The 17,864-nt window shown below is 56.8% G+C and overlaps 1 protein-coding gene across 2 annotated transcripts in view; it reads right to left on the bottom strand.

Moving 5' to 3' along the window:
* ITGB3 (integrin subunit beta 3) overlaps positions 1-17,864 on the bottom strand; it is a 40,178-nt gene that overhangs the window by 8,110 nt on the left and 14,204 nt on the right. For both annotated transcript variants that reach the window (XM_039516777.1, XM_039516778.1), the window contains exons 3-11: positions 13,236-13,428; positions 9,670-9,922; positions 6,524-6,686; positions 5,848-6,009; positions 5,261-5,356; positions 4,570-4,659; positions 3,721-3,855; positions 2,948-3,377; positions 51-273 (exon numbers count right to left, since the gene is read on the bottom strand). In XM_039516777.1, coding sequence (XP_039372711.1) covers positions 51-273; positions 2,948-3,377; positions 3,721-3,855; positions 4,570-4,659; positions 5,261-5,356; positions 5,848-6,009; positions 6,524-6,686; positions 9,670-9,922; positions 13,236-13,428 — 1,745 coding nt within the window. The remainder of the gene's footprint in view (positions 1-50; positions 274-2,947; positions 3,378-3,720; positions 3,856-4,569; positions 4,660-5,260; positions 5,357-5,847; positions 6,010-6,523; positions 6,687-9,669; positions 9,923-13,235; positions 13,429-17,864) is intronic.

Below are 17,864 nucleotides of genomic sequence, written 5' to 3'. Positions count from 1 at the left end.
CCAGAACCCAAGCGAGCAGCGCCAGCTCCGCCCGCCCCAGCCCCACTCACTTCTTGATGGTGCAGGCGTCGGGGCAGGTGGGGCACTTCTCGCAGGTGTCCCCGTAGGAGCCGGCCTGGGTGCACTCGCATTTCCCGCACTGGCAGTGGCCGTGCCCGCTGCACACCAGGCCGTTGCTGGACATGCAGGTGTCGGTGCGCGTGGTGCAGTTGCAATACTCCCCGGTCCAGTCCGAGTCGCACAGGCAGTCCCCGCAGCTGCACTGCCCGTGGCCTGCGGGTGAACGCAAGGGCGTGAGGTGTGACCCCAGGCCGCCCGCCTGGGCTTGCCTGGCTTCCCAGGGCCTTGGGATATCGACAGGGCTGGGAGGCCCTGGAAAGCGAGGGGCTAATCCAGGCTGGGGCCTGCCAGGACCCATCAGGCCTGACCGCCCCACACGGCTCTGCCAATGCACCTCCCTCTTGACCGGCACCACCCTCTGCTATCCCAGTCTCCACCAGCAGCTTTGCCGCCTTATCCTGGCCTGCAGCCCCCCCGTGCTAGTCCCGATGGGCAGCCACAGGCCCCCCTGTTGACGTCCCCTGACGTTGCGACGCATCTGTTAGCCGGGCCCTTTGTAAAACAAACCACCCCGCTGGGAGCTGAACCCCGCAGCTCATTGCAAAGCTGCCTGGGACTCTGCCCCAGTCCGGCTCCCCGGGGATGGCGTGAGGCAGCGCCGAGTCTGGGCCACGGGGCGTTTCTCTGCCAGTTTGGAATGAGTCTAGAAAGCGAAAGACGCTTGGCTGGACTCTCGCTCACTTCCTCCCCTAAGTCCTAGGGCCCCTCCTTGGGTAGGGCTGCTCCAGAAACAGACCCAGGTTCCTGGAGACCCAGGTTCAAATCCTCTCCGAGCCTGGGGCCGTTTGGCTTGTGGGGTTTGGTTCTGGCCCCAAAGATCCCAGCAAACCGAGCTGGAGTGTTGGACCCACACCGAAGCCGACCCGGCCCCTGCCCTCATTGGAGCACTGGGGAATCCTGCCGGTCGCTGCGGTTGGGAGTGGGACCGCAGCCCCTGGGTTAGGCTTTCCTTGGGAAAACTGTCCGGGGCTCAGCATCGCTGCTGGAGGGACTGAATGTGTCACTTTTTAGCTAATGGGAAACTAGAGATGAGCCCGAGGAAAACTGGCCAGACAGGCCTGGGGAGAGCTACGGGTGGGCAGGCTGGGGGGGGGGAGTGGTCAGCATCGAGGGGCATTGGTAGAACTACGTGCAGGGAGCCCCAGGCTGGAAGAGTAGCGGGTGCCGTGGGTCAGGATGGAGGGAGGATGGTTACACTGCGGGGGTGCAGACGTAGCCCGACAGGTGCATCCGGGAGAAGGACGTTAGTATAAACTTTCCTCTTGCCCCCATTTTAATTTCACAACCGGCACCGAGAGATTGGGGAAGGTGGAGGAATGCGAGATACGGACCAGCCCCACCCAGGAGCTCCGAAGAAAGGTCCCGACGCTGATCTCGTTAACTTCTCAGCCCCTACTAGAGTGACTCCGGATTGACTCCGGATTGACAGCAGTGTGACTGAGAGCAGGCCCTCTGTAGGCTGCTCCCCCTCCCCCGCCCATTATGGGGCTTTGCCGCTGCCACCCTCTCCCCCGCGATGACAGACCCCTGTCTGGGTGATAAACCGCCCGCTCACCCCCTTCCCTCCATGGCTTGTTTGTTCCTCGGGTGTCATCAATTTGTCATCGTCCTGATAACCAGCTTGGGCCAAACATCCGGAGTCACTGCATTGCACAACAGCCAGGGAAGCGTGTGTACACTGGGGGGGGGGGGCGGGGGGAGCCGGTCCTTATCGCTGTGAGTCACCGGGACACTCCCCCATTGCCACGGAGGCTCCGGAGGGCTCGCTAGGGGAAAACAGGGCCCCCCCCCTCGCCTCCATTGCTGGGGCGGGATAAGCCTCGAATCACTGCCGATAAGGAGGCCCCAAGGGAGGGGCGGGGGGAGGTGGGGCAGTGCTGGGGTCGGAGCAGAAAGCAACGGGGGCGCTGGGTGTGCCAGGGACAGGAGCCCAGTGGGGAATCTGGCCGGGGGGGGGCTCAGCTCAGCCGGGGGGGGGGCACTGGGCTGTGAAGGGGAACCCGGGAGCCGGCTGCAAAGCCCCGAGGCAGAGTCTCTCCCTTGCAGGGTGGTTCAAAGACCAGCTCCCAGGGACCTTATGGGAACCCCCAAGGTCTGCGCCCCAGGGGCAGGTGCCTCTTGGGGGATCTGGGGGCTTCCCCGAGTGCTGATGGCTGCAGAGTCAAGTGGCTGCCCCGTGGGGCTGGGCTGGGCTCTGCTGGGAGCGGCTGGGGGCTCTCTCTGGAGCGAGCTGTGTGTGGGCACGCGTCTCCCAGCATTCAGGGAGCAGGGCAGGGGCTCGCTGGCCCCCTTTCAGGACATGCTGTTCTGAGTCGGGCCCGCCGCCTGCTCCCGCCGTGAACCCTGCACTGCTCCGCTTGGCTGCGTCTGTGAGAGCCGCCAAGGGAAAGAAACAAACAGAGGCGGCGTTAACCCGACTGGCTCGGGACGGGAGAGCATGGCAATGGGGCCAGCCTGCCCTGCGGCAAGGGGTCTCCTCAGGCATTCCTCATGCCATCTGCTCCGGTGAAGCCACTGAAATGCAGCCAGCTCTGGGGAGGGACACGACCTGGCAGCAGCTACTCAGCACTGTACAACAATAGACATCCTGCAGCCAACAACACCGATGGAGGAATTTTAGGCAGCCCGTGTGGAATGACACAAGCTGGAATATAACCAGAGTGAACCCCCCCTTTTTCTTAGGGGAGCTGCCATCAGATCTTGGAGGACTCCCGGCATCTGAGACCCAGCACCGGCTGAGTGCTAATACAGCCGGGCAGAGCACGGCCTCGGGAACCCCCCGCCCCTCCGAGCACCCCTTAGCACGCCGGAGCCGGGGGCCACTCACCCGAGCACATCTCGCCCTTGAAGCGGACGCAGGAGAAGTCGTCGCACTCGCAGTACTTGCCGGTCACCTTGCCGAAGCCGCTGGCGTGGCAGACGCACTGGCCGCAGAGGCACTCGCCCCGCTGGCTGCACAGGGGCTGCCCCGGGCCGGGGCTGCAGTTGTCCTGCTGCGTGGGGCTGTATTCCTCCTCGGAGCACTCGCAGCGGGAGCCCAGCCGGCCCGGGGAGCAGCGGCACACGCCGCACTCGAAGGTGCCGTTGCCTTGGTGGCAGGCGGGGCTGTCGGGCTCGGCGTGCTCCTCGCAGGTGCAGTTGCACTCGAAGTTCACCACCACCGTCAGGCTGTCCTTGAAGCCCACGGGCTTGATGGTGAAGGATTTCTCCTGCTGCTGCGGGCAGCCCCGCACCTTGGCCTCGATGCTGAAGCTCACCTGGGGAGGGAAGCGCCGGGGTTCGATTCAGGCAGGGCTGCTCCAAGCACAGCCGGGGTGGCCCGGCCGCAAGGCCTGAACCCAGAGCCGCCAGCCCGTCCCTTCCAGGCATGTTCCACCCGACGCTGCCTGGCGACATGGGGCAGCGCAGGCTGGCAGCGAGCCATTCGGAGAGAACCGCAGGCGCTACACAGCATCCCCTTTGGTATTCGGCCCAGCCGAGCCCTGCCACGGAGACACTACAAGGCTGGGGCCTTCTCCCGCGGGGCAGAGGCTGGGGATGATCCCGGAGCTCCTGCAGCTGGATCCCCCGCCCAGCCGGCCGCCAGCTGGCGAGACTCACCGTGTCTCCTATCTTGAGTCCCACGCAGGACTTCAGTCCCTGGATGACCTCGTCGTTGAGGCAGGTGGCGTTGAAGGAGAGGGACAGCTCCTCGGGCAGGTCTCGCACCTCCAGCTCCACCTTGGAGCGGATTTTCTGGAGGGAGGGAGGGAGGAACGGGGCATTGAGAGGGGCCAGCCGAGCACTGGGAGTGGGGGAGCTCTCACCAGTAGCCAGCGCAGAGACGCAGGCCTACGGAGACGCAGAGAGGGCCAACCGGCTCCAGCTCCCAGGGGTCACACCAAGCAGCTGTCACATGGTGACAACTCTCCTCAGCTACCGCCCTGGGCTGGACTGGAACCGGTGACCTGCTAGGGAGAGAGGGAGGCTCTCCTAGAGCAGCGAGCTTGGTGCACGGCCCCGAGGCGCTTGGGAAAAGACTCGCTCGCCAAAGGTCCTTCCTCTGCCGCCGAGGCATCAGCCCGAGGGCCGGGCTGTCTGCCGGGAGGAGGGGAAGGGGACAAGGTGGGGAATGGGATGACCTCACTTCCTCTGTGCATCGCTAAGGCAGATGTTCACGGCTGGAGTCGGGGAGCCTGCTCAAGGTACAAACAGCTGGCGAGTGTCTCTGGGCTGCTCGGGGCTGGAGCTCTGATGCAGCGCGTGTGTGGGGGGGGTGTTTGCAGGTCCCTCTTTAAGGGCTGAGATCCTGCAGAAGCACCACCCCCATTTTGCTCTGCTTCCGACATGAGGCTCCTCTCAAGTGAGGAGACCCCCGTAGGAACCCCCCCAAAACTACTGCAGGCAGCAGCCCTGGGGGATGCCCTAGGTTGTCCCAGGGGCCATGGAGTCCCCACTGCTCTCACTCACCCCATAGGACTCCAGAATGAGCTGCAGGACGTTGCTGGAGTCGCTGGAGAGGGTCCCCACGGTGGTGCCGGGAATCAGCTCGCTGTAGTTCTGGCAAGAAAACACACAGCCGGAGGTTCGGTGCCAAGGCCTGGCGCTAAGCTCGGCTCGCTAGCTTTGTGGAGCACGGCTGCTCTGCCGGGGCATCAGCCCGGCATTTGCCACGTGGCCCAAAGCTCTGCCCCAGCGTGCACCGGGGTGGGGGGTGGGGGTCAAACCTCCGCGGGGGGAGCGTTTGCAGACACAGGCAGGGTGAGGCTGTGGCCAGAGCGCTGGCCTGGGAGCCAGGAGAGCCGGGCTCTGTTCCCGGCTCAGCCGCTGTCTTGCTGGGTGACTGTGGCCAGGCCATAAAACCTGAGCCTGGAGAGCTGAGGGTCATTGACGGTCTGGGAGGGGGTTGCGAATGGGTTTCTAGCCACCGGGGAGCAGACCCAGTGTCTCCTTTCATCGGCCATGGGTGGCTCGCGACGGCCTGGCCCTGGGGGCTGCCGGCGAATGTCTAGGGGGTCGGCTCGCAGCTCCAGCTGTCATGCGGGGTGGCCCTGGGTGTGCTGAGCTCCTCAGCTGCTGGGGAGGGGAGGGAGCCACCACTGGGGGCGGAGCTTCCTAGGCTCTGGGCGGGGCATCCGGGAGGCCAGCGTGGAGCAGCCACCTTGTAGAGGCCGACCACGCCCTGCGTCACGGCAAAGATCAAGTTGATGTTTTTCTGGGAGAGTTTCTCAGTCATCAGGCCCAGCGAGGGATAATCCTGGGGAGAGAAACGAGTGGTCAGGCCTTGAGGGCTGGCGCTTCCGCAGGCGCAGCAGGTGCTGAGACATCTAACCCCATTGCACAATACGTCTCACCAGGCCCTGCCGGCCTGGCCTGTATTCCCCTCCTCTCCTGTCCCCGGAGGCCGGAGCTTTGTCTGCCCTCAGCAGCCTGCACCTCCTCTTGCTGCCATCCCAGTGGGGTAGGGACACCCCAATCCCACAGGCTGTTCCCCCGGGACATGGCTGGGGGAGCCCTGCAACCAGCACACATCCTCCCTCTACTGTCTTACATGGACACAGGTGCACACACGTGGCCCACGAACATCCACGTGTGTGCACACAACTACACACACACACACACACTCCTGCGTTTACACACAGAGCTATGCACACATATCTATCTGTGTGCTCTCGTGCGCAAGCTTCCCACGTTCCACAGGGACCCGCTTCCCTCCTCCCCGACCCGCAGGCAGGGCCCTGCGTTTACCAGCGTGGTGGAGGCCGAGTAGAGATTATCCTTGTCAATGTGGCACTGCCCGTCGTTGGGCTGTACGATCCCCGCCAGCCTCCCGTCCAGAGCGATGTGGGTCTTGGCGTCTGTCGTGAACACCAGCAGGTGACTAGCATCGTTCCTCCAGCCAATCTTCTCCTGCAGCAAAACACAGGAGCGGGTTCCCAGCCTTTTCTATACCTTAGCACCGTTGGACATCCGCGGAGGCCATCATTACCGTTACGGCCTGAGCTCTGGTACCTGGAGCAATCAGGGGTGACCAGCGCCAGGGGCAAGCCAGCAAGGAAGTATGGGCTACTCCTAAATGTGGGGTATGATTAGGAAGGGATGTAAATGAATAAAGGGGACACCCTGATGCTTCAGGGCATGAGCAGCACTGACTGCCTTGGGGTCAGGAAGAATTTCCCCTGATGAGCAGGTTATTCCATGGTCCGTTCTGGGGTTCCATGCCCCTTCCTCTGAAGCATCCAGCACCGGTCCCAGAGACTGTTCTGTTCTGACCCAGCCTGCCAATTCCTATGTTCAGCGTTCAACCCCCTGCCCCTCACACCTGCTCTTGCTGCACGTCCCGCTGGCCTCACCGCACTGCGAGATGCCCAGCCCACAGCATCCCGCCTGGTGACCCTTCTCTGCCCCAGGCCAGAGCTCTTACGTCGCAGACGGTCGCTTGGATGATGGCGTCGAACCCCCCTTCGGGCGCATCGCGGTTCCGCGAGACGCTCTGCTTGCGCACCTCCTCGTTGAAGCGGGTCACCTCGTCCGTGAGCGTCAGGACGTGCTTGTAGCCGAACATGGGCAGGCAAGTTTGGTGGATCCTGTGGGGAAGCAACCGTGGAGAGCAGGACTGTAGCTCCCCAACACAGGGGAAGGTCAAGAGCGTGGACGGCACAGCGTGTCTTGCAGTGTCCTTACAGAAATGGCTGAAAACCCCCATACCAGTATCACCCCCCCATTCCATACTGGGACGTCTCTCCCAGCTAGCTGGGACTGCTCCCCTTTGCAATAGGGGAACAGCAGGGTGTCAGCGACCCCCCCCAGGAGACACAGAGCAATCGAACAGTGCAGCCAGCCCAAGGCAGTGGAGCAAACTCGGTACCAAACCTCATTGCGCTGCGCTCTGAGTGTAAGGCGCACTCCACAAACACAGAGCACGTGTGATATATTTAATCTACACAGAAAAATCCCCCTCGGTACAGGAAAGGAGAAAGAGCCATCGACTGACAGATGCCAGTCACATGGCTCAATGCACCTCCGGAAGGTGCTCAGATACCACGGTGATGGACACGGGTATCAGAAATCTGAAGAGTGGTTTGAGCATTGGCCTGCTAAACCCAGGGTTGTGAGCTCAGTCCTTGAGGGGGCCATTTAGGGATCTGAGGCAAAAATCTATCTAGGGATTAGTCCTGCTTTGAGCAGGGGGTTGGACTAGATACTTCCTGTGGTCCCTTCCAACCCTGATATTCTATGATTCTGAGAGAAAAGCAACAGCTGAGCTCTTCTGAGAATCAGGCCTCCTTTGTGGGTGGATAGTGCTTGAAAAGCTGGGCCTGGGCACTTTGGAAAAGTTGGCACACACCATCTGCAAATTTGGCATAAACTCCCCATTGAGTGCATGCAGCTCCCTTTGGGGGATCGAAAGCACCAGGCTCACCACGGCGTAACAACGCCAGAAACATGTGTCCATCCCCGGACGTTTTTAAACACCCATCGGCCGTAACATTTAAAAATCATAAATCACCGCAGACTTTGTGACACTAAAACTTCATCTTCTTTTTAAATCTTCTGTCATTTAAAAAAGAAAATGAGACAAACCTCCCCTCCCCCCCAATGTATTTTTCCTGTAAGAAATCAGAGAAACACTGAATTTCTTATACTGAAGTTACATAACTCTAATAAATAATGGCCCTTTACTCTTTTTTAGCTAGACTGAATCAGATCCAAAGTTTCTCTAGCCCAGAATCTTTCCACCGCGGCCAGTGCCAGATACTTCAGAGGAAGTGGTCAGAACTGTACAGTCGCAGATGTGGGATAATCTGCTCCCTACATTAGGTCTCATCTTGGGCCCTAACACAGATTGGCTTCAGTCTTGAAGCACGAGATCTAATATCCCTTCCAAAACGGTGGTGGTTGTTAATGATAACAACTCTGGATCTTCTTGCTACCCATATGAATGTCCAGTCACTTGTTCAGTCTTGTTAGGTTCTTGGCCTCCACAACTTCCTGTGGCAGTGAGTTCCACAGTCTAACAACACATAAGGTGAAAACGTCCTTTTACCATCTTAAATTTCTCCTCTTCTCACTTTGTTGCCTGTCCCCTTGTTCTTGTGTGAATTGTATTGTGGTCTCTCTTACTGAGCAGCTCGGCTGCTGTCACTTCTTGAGTCAGCTCCTGGTATGCTACTTAAGACTAAGCCAAGAACAGCCTCCCCTCTCGTGGGCTTTCGAGCCGGCTTTTCCAAGAAGTCGTCATTTAAAAGCGTCCAAAAACTGCTATTCCAAACTTTATCCTGTTGTGCTGCTTGACCAGTAATAATAATACCTGGCTCTTGTCTAGTACTTTTCATCAGTAGAGCGCCAAGTATTTTACAAAGGAGCTCAGTATTATTACCACCTTTTTAGAGATGGGGAAACCGAGGCACGGGGAGGGGAAGGCCACCTGGCAGGGCCCAAAACAGAGCCCTGGCTTCCTGAGTGTCCGTGCAGTCCTCCATCCACTAGGCCGCTCATCAACACTTCAATGACCCTCTGAGGTCAGCAGTGTGGAAGAGCGGATGGAGCACTGGCTCGGGAGTCAGGACTCCTGGATTCTGTTCCTAGAGCTGTTAGGGACTCACTGTGTGGGTTTGTGTAGTGCCCTGCACAGGGGAGCCCCATCTTGGCTGCGATCTCTAGATGTTACTAGACCAAAACAACACACCTCTGCAGATACTGTTCTACACAACGGCAATAACGCAGCTTACTCCTGTAAGGGTGTTTGACAATCTAGAGGTGAAAAATGATATTGAAGTGTTTTATCCTCCTCCTTTTGCAGATGGGGACATGAGGGCCGGAAAGATGTAGCCTTTTGCCCACGGTCCTACAGCAAGGGAGCAGCAGAAGCCAGAAGCTCAGCAGGGTGTATGGCTGAGTTTTCGGATCAGTGGCAGAACCAAATAAAAAGGAAAAAAGGGTTTTGGTGAACCGAAAATGTTGACAAAATTTCAGTTCAGCTTGAATGAAAAGTTTTGTTTCGTTTGTGTGGTTTTTTTTTTAAATAAAATTGAAATAAAATTCTAAACAAAAAGTGAAAACCTTTAGATTTTTTTCAGAATTTCCCCCCCGACTGAAATAACTTGCTGAATTTGCCACAAAGTCCTGAAGTATTTCAGTCAACACCAATCTGTGTTTTTTGTTGAAATTTTTTTTTGCCCGGCCCTTCCCAGGAGCCCTAGCTCCTTCCTCTCTAACTACTAGATACAATGGACCAGATCATAGAATCATAGATTATTAGGATTGGAAGGGACCTCAGGAGATCATCTAGTCCAACCCCCTGCTCAAAGCAGGACCAATCCCCAACTAAATCCCCAGATGGCCCCCTCAAGGCTTGAGCTCACAACCCTGGGTTTAGCAGGCCAATGCTCAAACCGCTGAGGATCTGGCGGAATGTCTCCCACTGACACCCCTGTGCCATAAAGCCAATTGGCTTTGTGCACCTACGACCTCAATACCCCTTGGAAGTCAATGCAAAGACTCTCATTGACTCTAGGGAGGGTTAGCTCAGGCCACCACTGTTGCTGCGTCCTCTGGGTTGGGACTTACTCGTAGCACGGATTGTCGATGGCTTCTTGCGGGGAGATGTACATGTACGGCGAGATGGGCTTGTCCACAAAGGCCCCGAAGCCAATCCGCAGGTTGCTGGTCAGCTTGCGCATCTCGGTGGCTAGCTTGGTGCCCAGGCTCTGGATGTTGTGGAGATCGTCCTTCATGGAATTGGACAGGTCCATCAGGTAGTAGATGTCTACTGGGTAGTCCTCCACCTGGCGCACTTGGACGGAGAAGATCTGGGAGTCATCTGAAAGGGAACGCGGCAGTGGGGTTAGGAGCAGGTGCTGGAGATCTGCCCTGGATCCCAGTGGGATGGAAGGAGGTTGAATTGACTGGGGTGACCCAGCTCACAGACCCAGATGGAAGCTAAGTGTTTGTCTCATTGGACAGGAGTCTTCTGTCCCATGGAGGCTCTCAGCCTGCTATGGTGAGACAGACACAAATGGGGGTAAAACTGCAGGACACAGTGCTTGGGATCAAACAGGAATGAATTCTGGGAAGTCCCATGGCCTGTGTTATACAGGAAGCCAGGCTAGATTATCATAATCCCGTCTCATAATCTAAGATATATGCTGGTTTTATCCCATACGGGCAAAAGTGCAAGGAGCTTCCCTGCCTGGTCTAGGGCTCCCACACGGATAATGCAAGGGTGTCCTTAGCTAGGCATGAGCCTTGCAATCGACCTCAAATAATTTGACCCTTGGGTGCTAACATCTACTATGGGCCTGAGTAGGGATTGCACTGGGGACGAAAAGCATGTGCCTCTAACAGCGGTGACAGTGACAGTTTCTGTCAGGCACGAGATTCTGTATCTGAATGCAAAACGTGTGTCCTCCATGCGGCGGGACTGGCGCACAGGGTGTGTGCGAAGTCACGCTGTGTGGAGGACGCCGTTTGGTTTGGGGGCCGGATGGAACCGTCCCCTGGGGACAGACGGTTGTGGGGCATGCATTGCACGGGCAGACAGCACACCGCTGGCTGTGACTCTCAGATCCTCACTGCCCCAGATAAAGAGCATTAGCCACTGAATCATTCCAGGGGTACAGGCGGAATGAAGATGCAGCCTCTCTGACTCTGATGGAAATTTTGATGGGGAACTTTCCTCCCGGGAGCCATTCAGAAACCCCCAGGATGAGAGAAAGAACAAAGCGCACGTGACAGATGTTACTCATGTCACTTAGCCCGTGACTGCGAAGCGCTCAGGTGACTATGGCGAGATACGAACCTGCATAGAATAGACGCAGCCTTTCACCTTTCTGAGACCTAAAGAGACCCTGACTGGACCTCTGCCAGCACTCAGTTCTTGACGGGCGCCTCCCAGCCGTTCAGAACCAGAATCCTGGGCCATGAGTGAGCAGCCGGGGTCGTCTTTCCCCGTGGAAGGAAAGGAGACACCGTGTGATGTGCCGATGATTATCAGGCTGCAGGAGCGGGTCCCGCAGCTCTGTGCCAGGCTGCAGCACATGCCACTTATCTACAGCAATGGCTCCTCAGCTCCGAACACCTTCCTTACGGGACTAGCACTGAGTCGAGCCTTTCGCTCAGCGCCCCAGATCACCAGGCTGTATGGGGTCGTCAGACTCTCCTCGTCCCAAAGAAATATTCCTTCTCTCCCACCCTCGTGCACTTCCTGGCTTGGTAAAAGACACCCAGAATGCATCACTCAGCGGCCCCATGGGTGGGCTACCAGAGGTCCGTAAGGAGTTTCCCAAGCATCTTCTCCCGCAAAGCGGTGGGATGGGAGGGGTGCCAGGGCTTTAGGAGGTTCGGGGTTAATTATAACATGGATGAGATCATTCACGTTCAAGGACTCAACTCTTTCCAGATACTCGGCCCAAGCCACCTGTCTCCTCCCTGCTAGGGTTGCCACTTTTGGTTGGTGGTATTCCTGGAGGTTTCATCAAATGACATACCGTATATACTCGGTCATTAGCCTGCTCGTTTATAAGCCGACCACCCCCCCCGTCCCCCGACGGTTAGGTAAAAATAGCAAAAACTGTATGACCCTTTCATAAGCTGACCCTATATTTCAGGGGTTGGCTCCTGGCCCCTCCTCTAGTGGACCTGGACGTTTTGTTTACCTGGAGCGTTCACAGGCCCGGAGCTCCTTCAGCCCCCAGTGGCCGCGGTTCGCCGTTCCCAGCCAGCACCACTTCCCGCAGCTCCCATTGGCTGGGAACGGCGAACCGTGACCACAGGGAGCTCCATGCCTGCAGACGCTCCAGTTAAACAAAACGACAATGTATTAGATATTCAATTCAATGATTCCACAGAATTTAAAATCGTCAAATTTTGGTGTAGACCCGTTTATAAGCTGACCCCCGCTCTTTGATCCATCCCTTTGTTACCAAAAATATTCGGCTTATGAACGAGTATATAGGGTAATCTTTAATTAAAGATTAATAATTCCTGGAGACTCCAGGACAATCCTGGAAGGTTGGCAACCATACTCCCTGCAGATTTTGGCAGAGTGGGTGTCGCTTGCCAGCTCCCAAAGAAAGAGGATGGGAGACTACCAGGCCCCACAATAAGCAACACGCACAGACTCGGCTGCAGTCCAGGGTAAGCAAACTTTTAATAAGGGAGGGCCCACGGCCTGGTGCACAGGACACGGCCCGATGAGTCAGGAGACCTGGGCTGTCGTCCCAGTTCTTCCGCTGACCTGTTGTGTGACCCTGGGCAAGTCCCTTCACGCCTGTTTCCCAGGCTGTCTCTGATGCTGTGTATTATGCTCCGAGCCCAGCTAAGGTCTGTGCGGTGTATGAGTTGGTTTCGACCGCATTTCACCAGGGCTGCAATGAGCAGACTGTGTGTATGTGAGATACACACCCAGTGTGTATGAAACACAAAACACAGCCCTACGTTACCCGGCTCTCCATCACATCAGATGAGGGGTAACATCTTCCTAAGCGCCCCACTGAATTAGGAGCCTACGTCCCATTTTCAAACTCAACTTTCAGTTCAATTGACCTGGGCGAGTCATGTCCCTGCTTTGTGCCTCAGTTTCCCTCTCTGTTAAACGGGGATAATGATACTGACCTCCTTTGTCAAGTGCTTTGAGAGCTACTGATGAAAAGCTCCATACAGGTGCTAGGCATTATTATGATGATGTCAATTAGACTTAAGCTCCTAAGCACCTAAGTGGCTTTTGAAATTGGGACTTCGGCACCTAGGTCACTGAAGTGCTTTTGAAAATTGGATCCTGTAACTAGTCTGGCATCGAGTCACAGGTACAGTCGCAAGGCCTTAACAGCTCACCTGGCCTACAGCATATCACCTGGCCTGCAGGGTTAATCCATTGATTAACACTGGGTTCCTGTAACAAAGACACAACCTTCCCGATTGTAAAACTACAGGATTGGATGTTGCACTCCATACGTAACCTACACCCACTTGTGTGCTGCTCTGGCCGTGGCTGGACCATGTATGGAGGCTGACGAAGCTACTATGAGCCAAGTGCACTGACTCTTTTAGCTCAGGCAGCGGAGGCTCATGGTTTCAGAGCCAGAGGTTTCAGGTTCAATCCCCTCAACCCCAACAGGGTTTTTTTTGGCTCCTACCTGGCCGCAGGTGCAGTTTAATTTTCTGAGGGCTCATTTGGGTGGCGACGGTCTGTCCAGAGCCGGTGTTACTGAGCGGCTCGTCCTCTAGGATTTCCGTGCTGCTGACCGGGTACTCTATGAAATCCCGCGTGCAGCCATTATGGAGGAGGTTCGTTTTCAGGTCGCAGCGAGGGGTTCCCTGCTTCAAGTCCTGTGAGCAAGAAGGCGGAGATAGAAACAAAGTCCTGATGCCGCTGCCTGGGATTAGGCCAGAAAGAGGGGCAGCGGAGCAGGCGCTGTCGGGAGCGGGGCTGTGGCTCTGAAACCCCTTAGCACAGCGCCCGGGACGAGCCCGGGCTGGGTGGCCGGCAGGATTCAACACAGGGGCCTCCCCTCATTGACGACGGCAGGAGAAGAGGTGGGGAGCCAGTGACAGGCTGGGAGCCTTGGCAATACATAGACCCAGAGGTAACAAACCCAGGCTCAACCAGGGCTGCCGGGGCCACTGTGGCCATCTCTCCGGCCTTCCCATCTCTCGCCCTCCAGCCTGTCCAAAATGCCACTCGGCCTTAGCTCCATTTTCAATGCTTCCCCCTCTCTTCCAGGGGGCTCGTTTATAAACCCGGCACTTAGTGAGTGTAACTATGGCCCTGGCCGGCCCCACAGCTGACAAAAACCTGCTCCGTGCTGGGGGCGCAGGGAGCTGCTCTTTTAGCTCTGGCGGGAAAGGCCAGTGCTTTTGCTGCAGAAGCGTCCCAGGTTCAAGCCCCACAGCTGCCCATGGGGCACGTAGGCGTGGAACCCTCCGGCGTCCGTGGGCTTGGGACAACAACATGTTTCCTGAGTGGGTTTGACTCCGCTTTGCCCCTTAGGAATCACCAGCGCAGACCCGCCACCCATCTAGCCCAGACCCCGGTCTCTCTCAGCGGCCACCACCACCAGCTGCTTCTGAGGGAGAAACCCTGCGGGAGGCAGTTACGGGCTAACCCACCCCTGGGGAAATTTGTTCCTGATCCCCAGTCGTTCGACGGCCTGGAGCAGGATGGTTTAAAACCATTGTCACGCCAGGGCTAAGACGGAAGGACCCAGGAGCGCTGCTGGCGCAGACCTTTCTCTGCAGCTGCTTTGCAAACAGCGGCTAGGTTTGCCGGGAGTGGGTGAGACGCAGCCTAGGCGCCGGCAGAAAGTGGGGACGCAGCAGCCAAACGGTGTCCTGACCTTCCCAGGCCCCGACTTCCCCGAGCCTGGAGCTCTGCCTAAGGGAGGGTTTCCAAAGCTGCAGGGCAGTACGGCTGGAAATTCACCCCGAACAAGAAGCCAGCCGGTTGTGGCTGCCTGTCATGTTGACGAGGCTAATTCCTGGATGAGGAAACCACAGACTTATCTGCCGACTCCAGCCTACCGCAGGCTGCAGCGCTGCAGGGGAACAGAGCACCAAAAAAGGAGCGAAAGAACCGAAAACAGCCAGAGCTGAAACAACCCGAGCAGCTGAAGGAAATGCTGTTCCTCCACCCCACCCCACAGGGACCAGAAACCTAAATGGCAAAGTCCCTGTGTATCTCCGGCCCCTTGGGCATTTCTGAGAAACCTGCCTGGCCCTTTCCCCCCGGGGCCAGTTTCTTAATCTGCCGAGGGCTGGCGCTGCCAGCTTCCCCGACGCGCTGTCTCTGGGGGGAGGGGGTTTCTCAGGTAGGCAAATATTGCAATAATTGAACTCCTGATCTCCGCTGTCCACGAACTGGCTAGAGACAAAGGCCAAGATTTTTAAATGACATTGGCACCTAAACACCATCAGGGCTCTGTTGTGCTAGGTGCGGTACAACTCTAGAGCACGGGCTCGTCTACACATGGAAATTAATCCAGAATAAGGGGTGTGCGTGGGTGGGTGACTTTAGAGCAGATTAACTATTCCGGATTAACGCCAGGTGTGGACACTCTTTTTCCAAATTTGCTTAGTCTGCGGCTAGGTCTACACTGGGTGGAGTTCTGGAGTCGACGGCAGAGCGACCAGGGATCGATTTTATCACGTCTACACTAGACGCAATAAATTGATCCCCGATAGATCGATCACTACCCGCCAATCTGGCGGGTAGTGTAGACATACCCTGCTTCCTGGAGTTAATCCAGAATAGCTATTCTGGAATAACTCCGCATTGAATAAAGCCTATGAGCCAATCCCGGCCACAAAGAATTTATGGTCTAACCAGGCAAAGGCTGGGAGACAGCAAGAGAGAAGTGACTGGCACCAGGTCACACAGCAGGTCTGTAGAGAGCCAGGAATAAAACCCAGGTCTCGCAAGTCCCAGTGCAGCACCTCTACCCACTAGGCAGCACTGCCCCTCTTCCCAAAAGAAGATGCAGGCACCCACCTGCTGAAAATCAGAGCCTCTCTGATCACCGTGATGCTCGCAGGCATCCCATTATTCCCTCTGCTTGTATATTACATCCCACCCCCCCAGCCCTTTGCTTTGTCTGGTTAGACTGTTAGTCGCTTATAGAGCCAGAGAGCATCAGACCAACAACGTATGCAAACAGTGTCTGTTCCTGTATCTCGCCCTCCCACCTCCCTGTGGGTTTATTCACCTGCTCTGCGTTGTCTAAGTCCCAGATGGAGAACTCTCTGGGGCAGCTGCTTTTGGGTTAGTTGTCTGGCCCATGCCTAGTGCAAAGGAGCCGTGATCCATAGGGCTTCCTGAAGCAGAGATCAGTCACAATCCTCCCAGCATCACCCTAAAGCCACGGGGTGTCCCTCTCGCTGCTTCACAGTCACGTTTCCGCTAAGAATCTCCTCCAGCCTCCCTCTACCTGGCTTCTTGTTACGCATTTAAAGAAACACAGACACGCGTCCTCCTAAATCCAAAGTCTCTCGTCCAGCTGCATCTGCACTACGTGGGCCTGATTCAGCCCAGGGGGTTTTCAAATGCCGAAGCCAAACCTTCCCAGAGCTTGAGGTGGGGCGAGTCAGCTCGTTACGAAGACAGATTCCAGCTGTGAATTGGGATCTGAAAGGGCCCAGGAGAAGGGACTATTTTTTGTTCAGATCAAATGAGTGGAAGGATACAAATGGCGTTGTGAGCAGGCCTCCGCTGCTGCGCTATCTGCCTCGCTTCCCCCCCAGCAGGGCCGATAGCCACGAAATGCAGCAGCAGCAGCGAGCTCCCGCCTTTGCGGGCTTCCATTTCTCAGCTCCCTGCTTGGGCTTCCTGCTGTCAGTCACTGGCCAGATGGCATCCTGCTCTGCTCCATGTTAGCTACTACGTGGCCAGCCATGCCGGATGACCGGGGCTGCTGGGCCTTGATAACTTGTCGCCCGGCAGTGGGCTAGGACTCCTGGGTTCTATTCCTGGCTTTGCCACCGACTTGCTGCGTGACCACAGGCAAGTCACCCGGCCCCTCCCTGTGCCTCAGTTTCCTCATCTGCAGAACAGGGATAGTATTTACCTACTTCACTGGGTGGCTGAGAGGCCTAGTCACTAACTTTGTACAGTGCTTTTGGGGTGGCCGCCCTCTCGGCTGCCGGACCGGGGTCCCCAAGGGCTCAACCCCAGAGCTGCTACCTCTGGAGCCAAAGGATGCCTGACTGGGGCTGTCCCAGCCTCAGCTCCTCCGCAGATCGGGATGGAGGGGGAGAGGCAACACTCACTCCCTGGGATGGATCCTTGCTAAAGGTGTCTGGGTCCCACGCTGTGTTCCTCATCCTAGGCTGTCAAACCCAGAGCACGCCACTGGCTGGGGATATTCTGCAGTGACGCAGTGCTGGGCTCTGCCATGCGATGGATATTTAATAACCCCGCTGGCCAGACAACCCGCGCTGGGTGTTTTTACGGAGTTCACAGGGAATCACTCCGCACCTGTCGGGATCAGAAGTTTTAGACACGCTGCTCGAGAGGGGGTGCTCTTCCCCTGAGACTGCAAGTTAATGCCAAGCAGCCTCCAACACCCCACTCCACAGGGCTCAGAAGAACCATCAGCTGGCAATTAGCTTTGGCTGCTAATGACCAGGGTCGGTTTTAGACTCATAGACTTTAAGGCCACCTAGTCTGACCCCGTACACATTACAGGCCACAGAACCTCGCCTGCCTACTCCTGTAAGAGACCACTAACCTCCGGCAGTTCCCAAAGCCCTCACATCATGACTTAAAGACTTTGAGTTACAGAGAATCTACCAGGTATCAGAGGGGTAGCTGCGTTAGTCTGGTTCTGTAAAAGCAGCAAAGAATCCTGTGGCACCTTATAGACTAACAGACGTTTTGCAGCATGAGCTTTCGTGGGTGAATGCCCACTTCGTCGGATGCAAGAGTGGAAATTACCGTTTACTCTAGTTTAAACCTACCAGTGACCCATGTCCCAGAAGAAGGCGAACTCCCGCCCCCCCCAGGATCTCTGCCAATCAGACCCAGGGGAAAATTCCTTCCCAATCCCAAGCATGGGCATCAGCTGGAATCTGAGCACATGGGTAAGATCCCCCAGGCAGACACCTGGGAAAGAATTCTCTACAGTAACTCAGAGCCCTCCCCATCCAGTGCCCTGCCACCCGGCCATTGGAGAGATTTGCTGCTAGCAGTCGCGGGTTTGAACAGGCAAGCTAGCAAGGGAGAAATCAACATGCCACTGATGGGCCCCTGGGCTACCAAGCCCTCCCCTCCC

The sequence above is a fragment of the Mauremys reevesii genome, linkage group 27 (genome assembly GCF_016161935.1).
Source record: "Mauremys reevesii isolate NIE-2019 linkage group 27, ASM1616193v1, whole genome shotgun sequence".
Classification (NCBI taxonomy): domain Eukaryota; kingdom Metazoa; phylum Chordata; order Testudines; family Geoemydidae; genus Mauremys; species Mauremys reevesii.
This window is presented reverse-complemented; position numbering and strand designations above follow the sequence as displayed.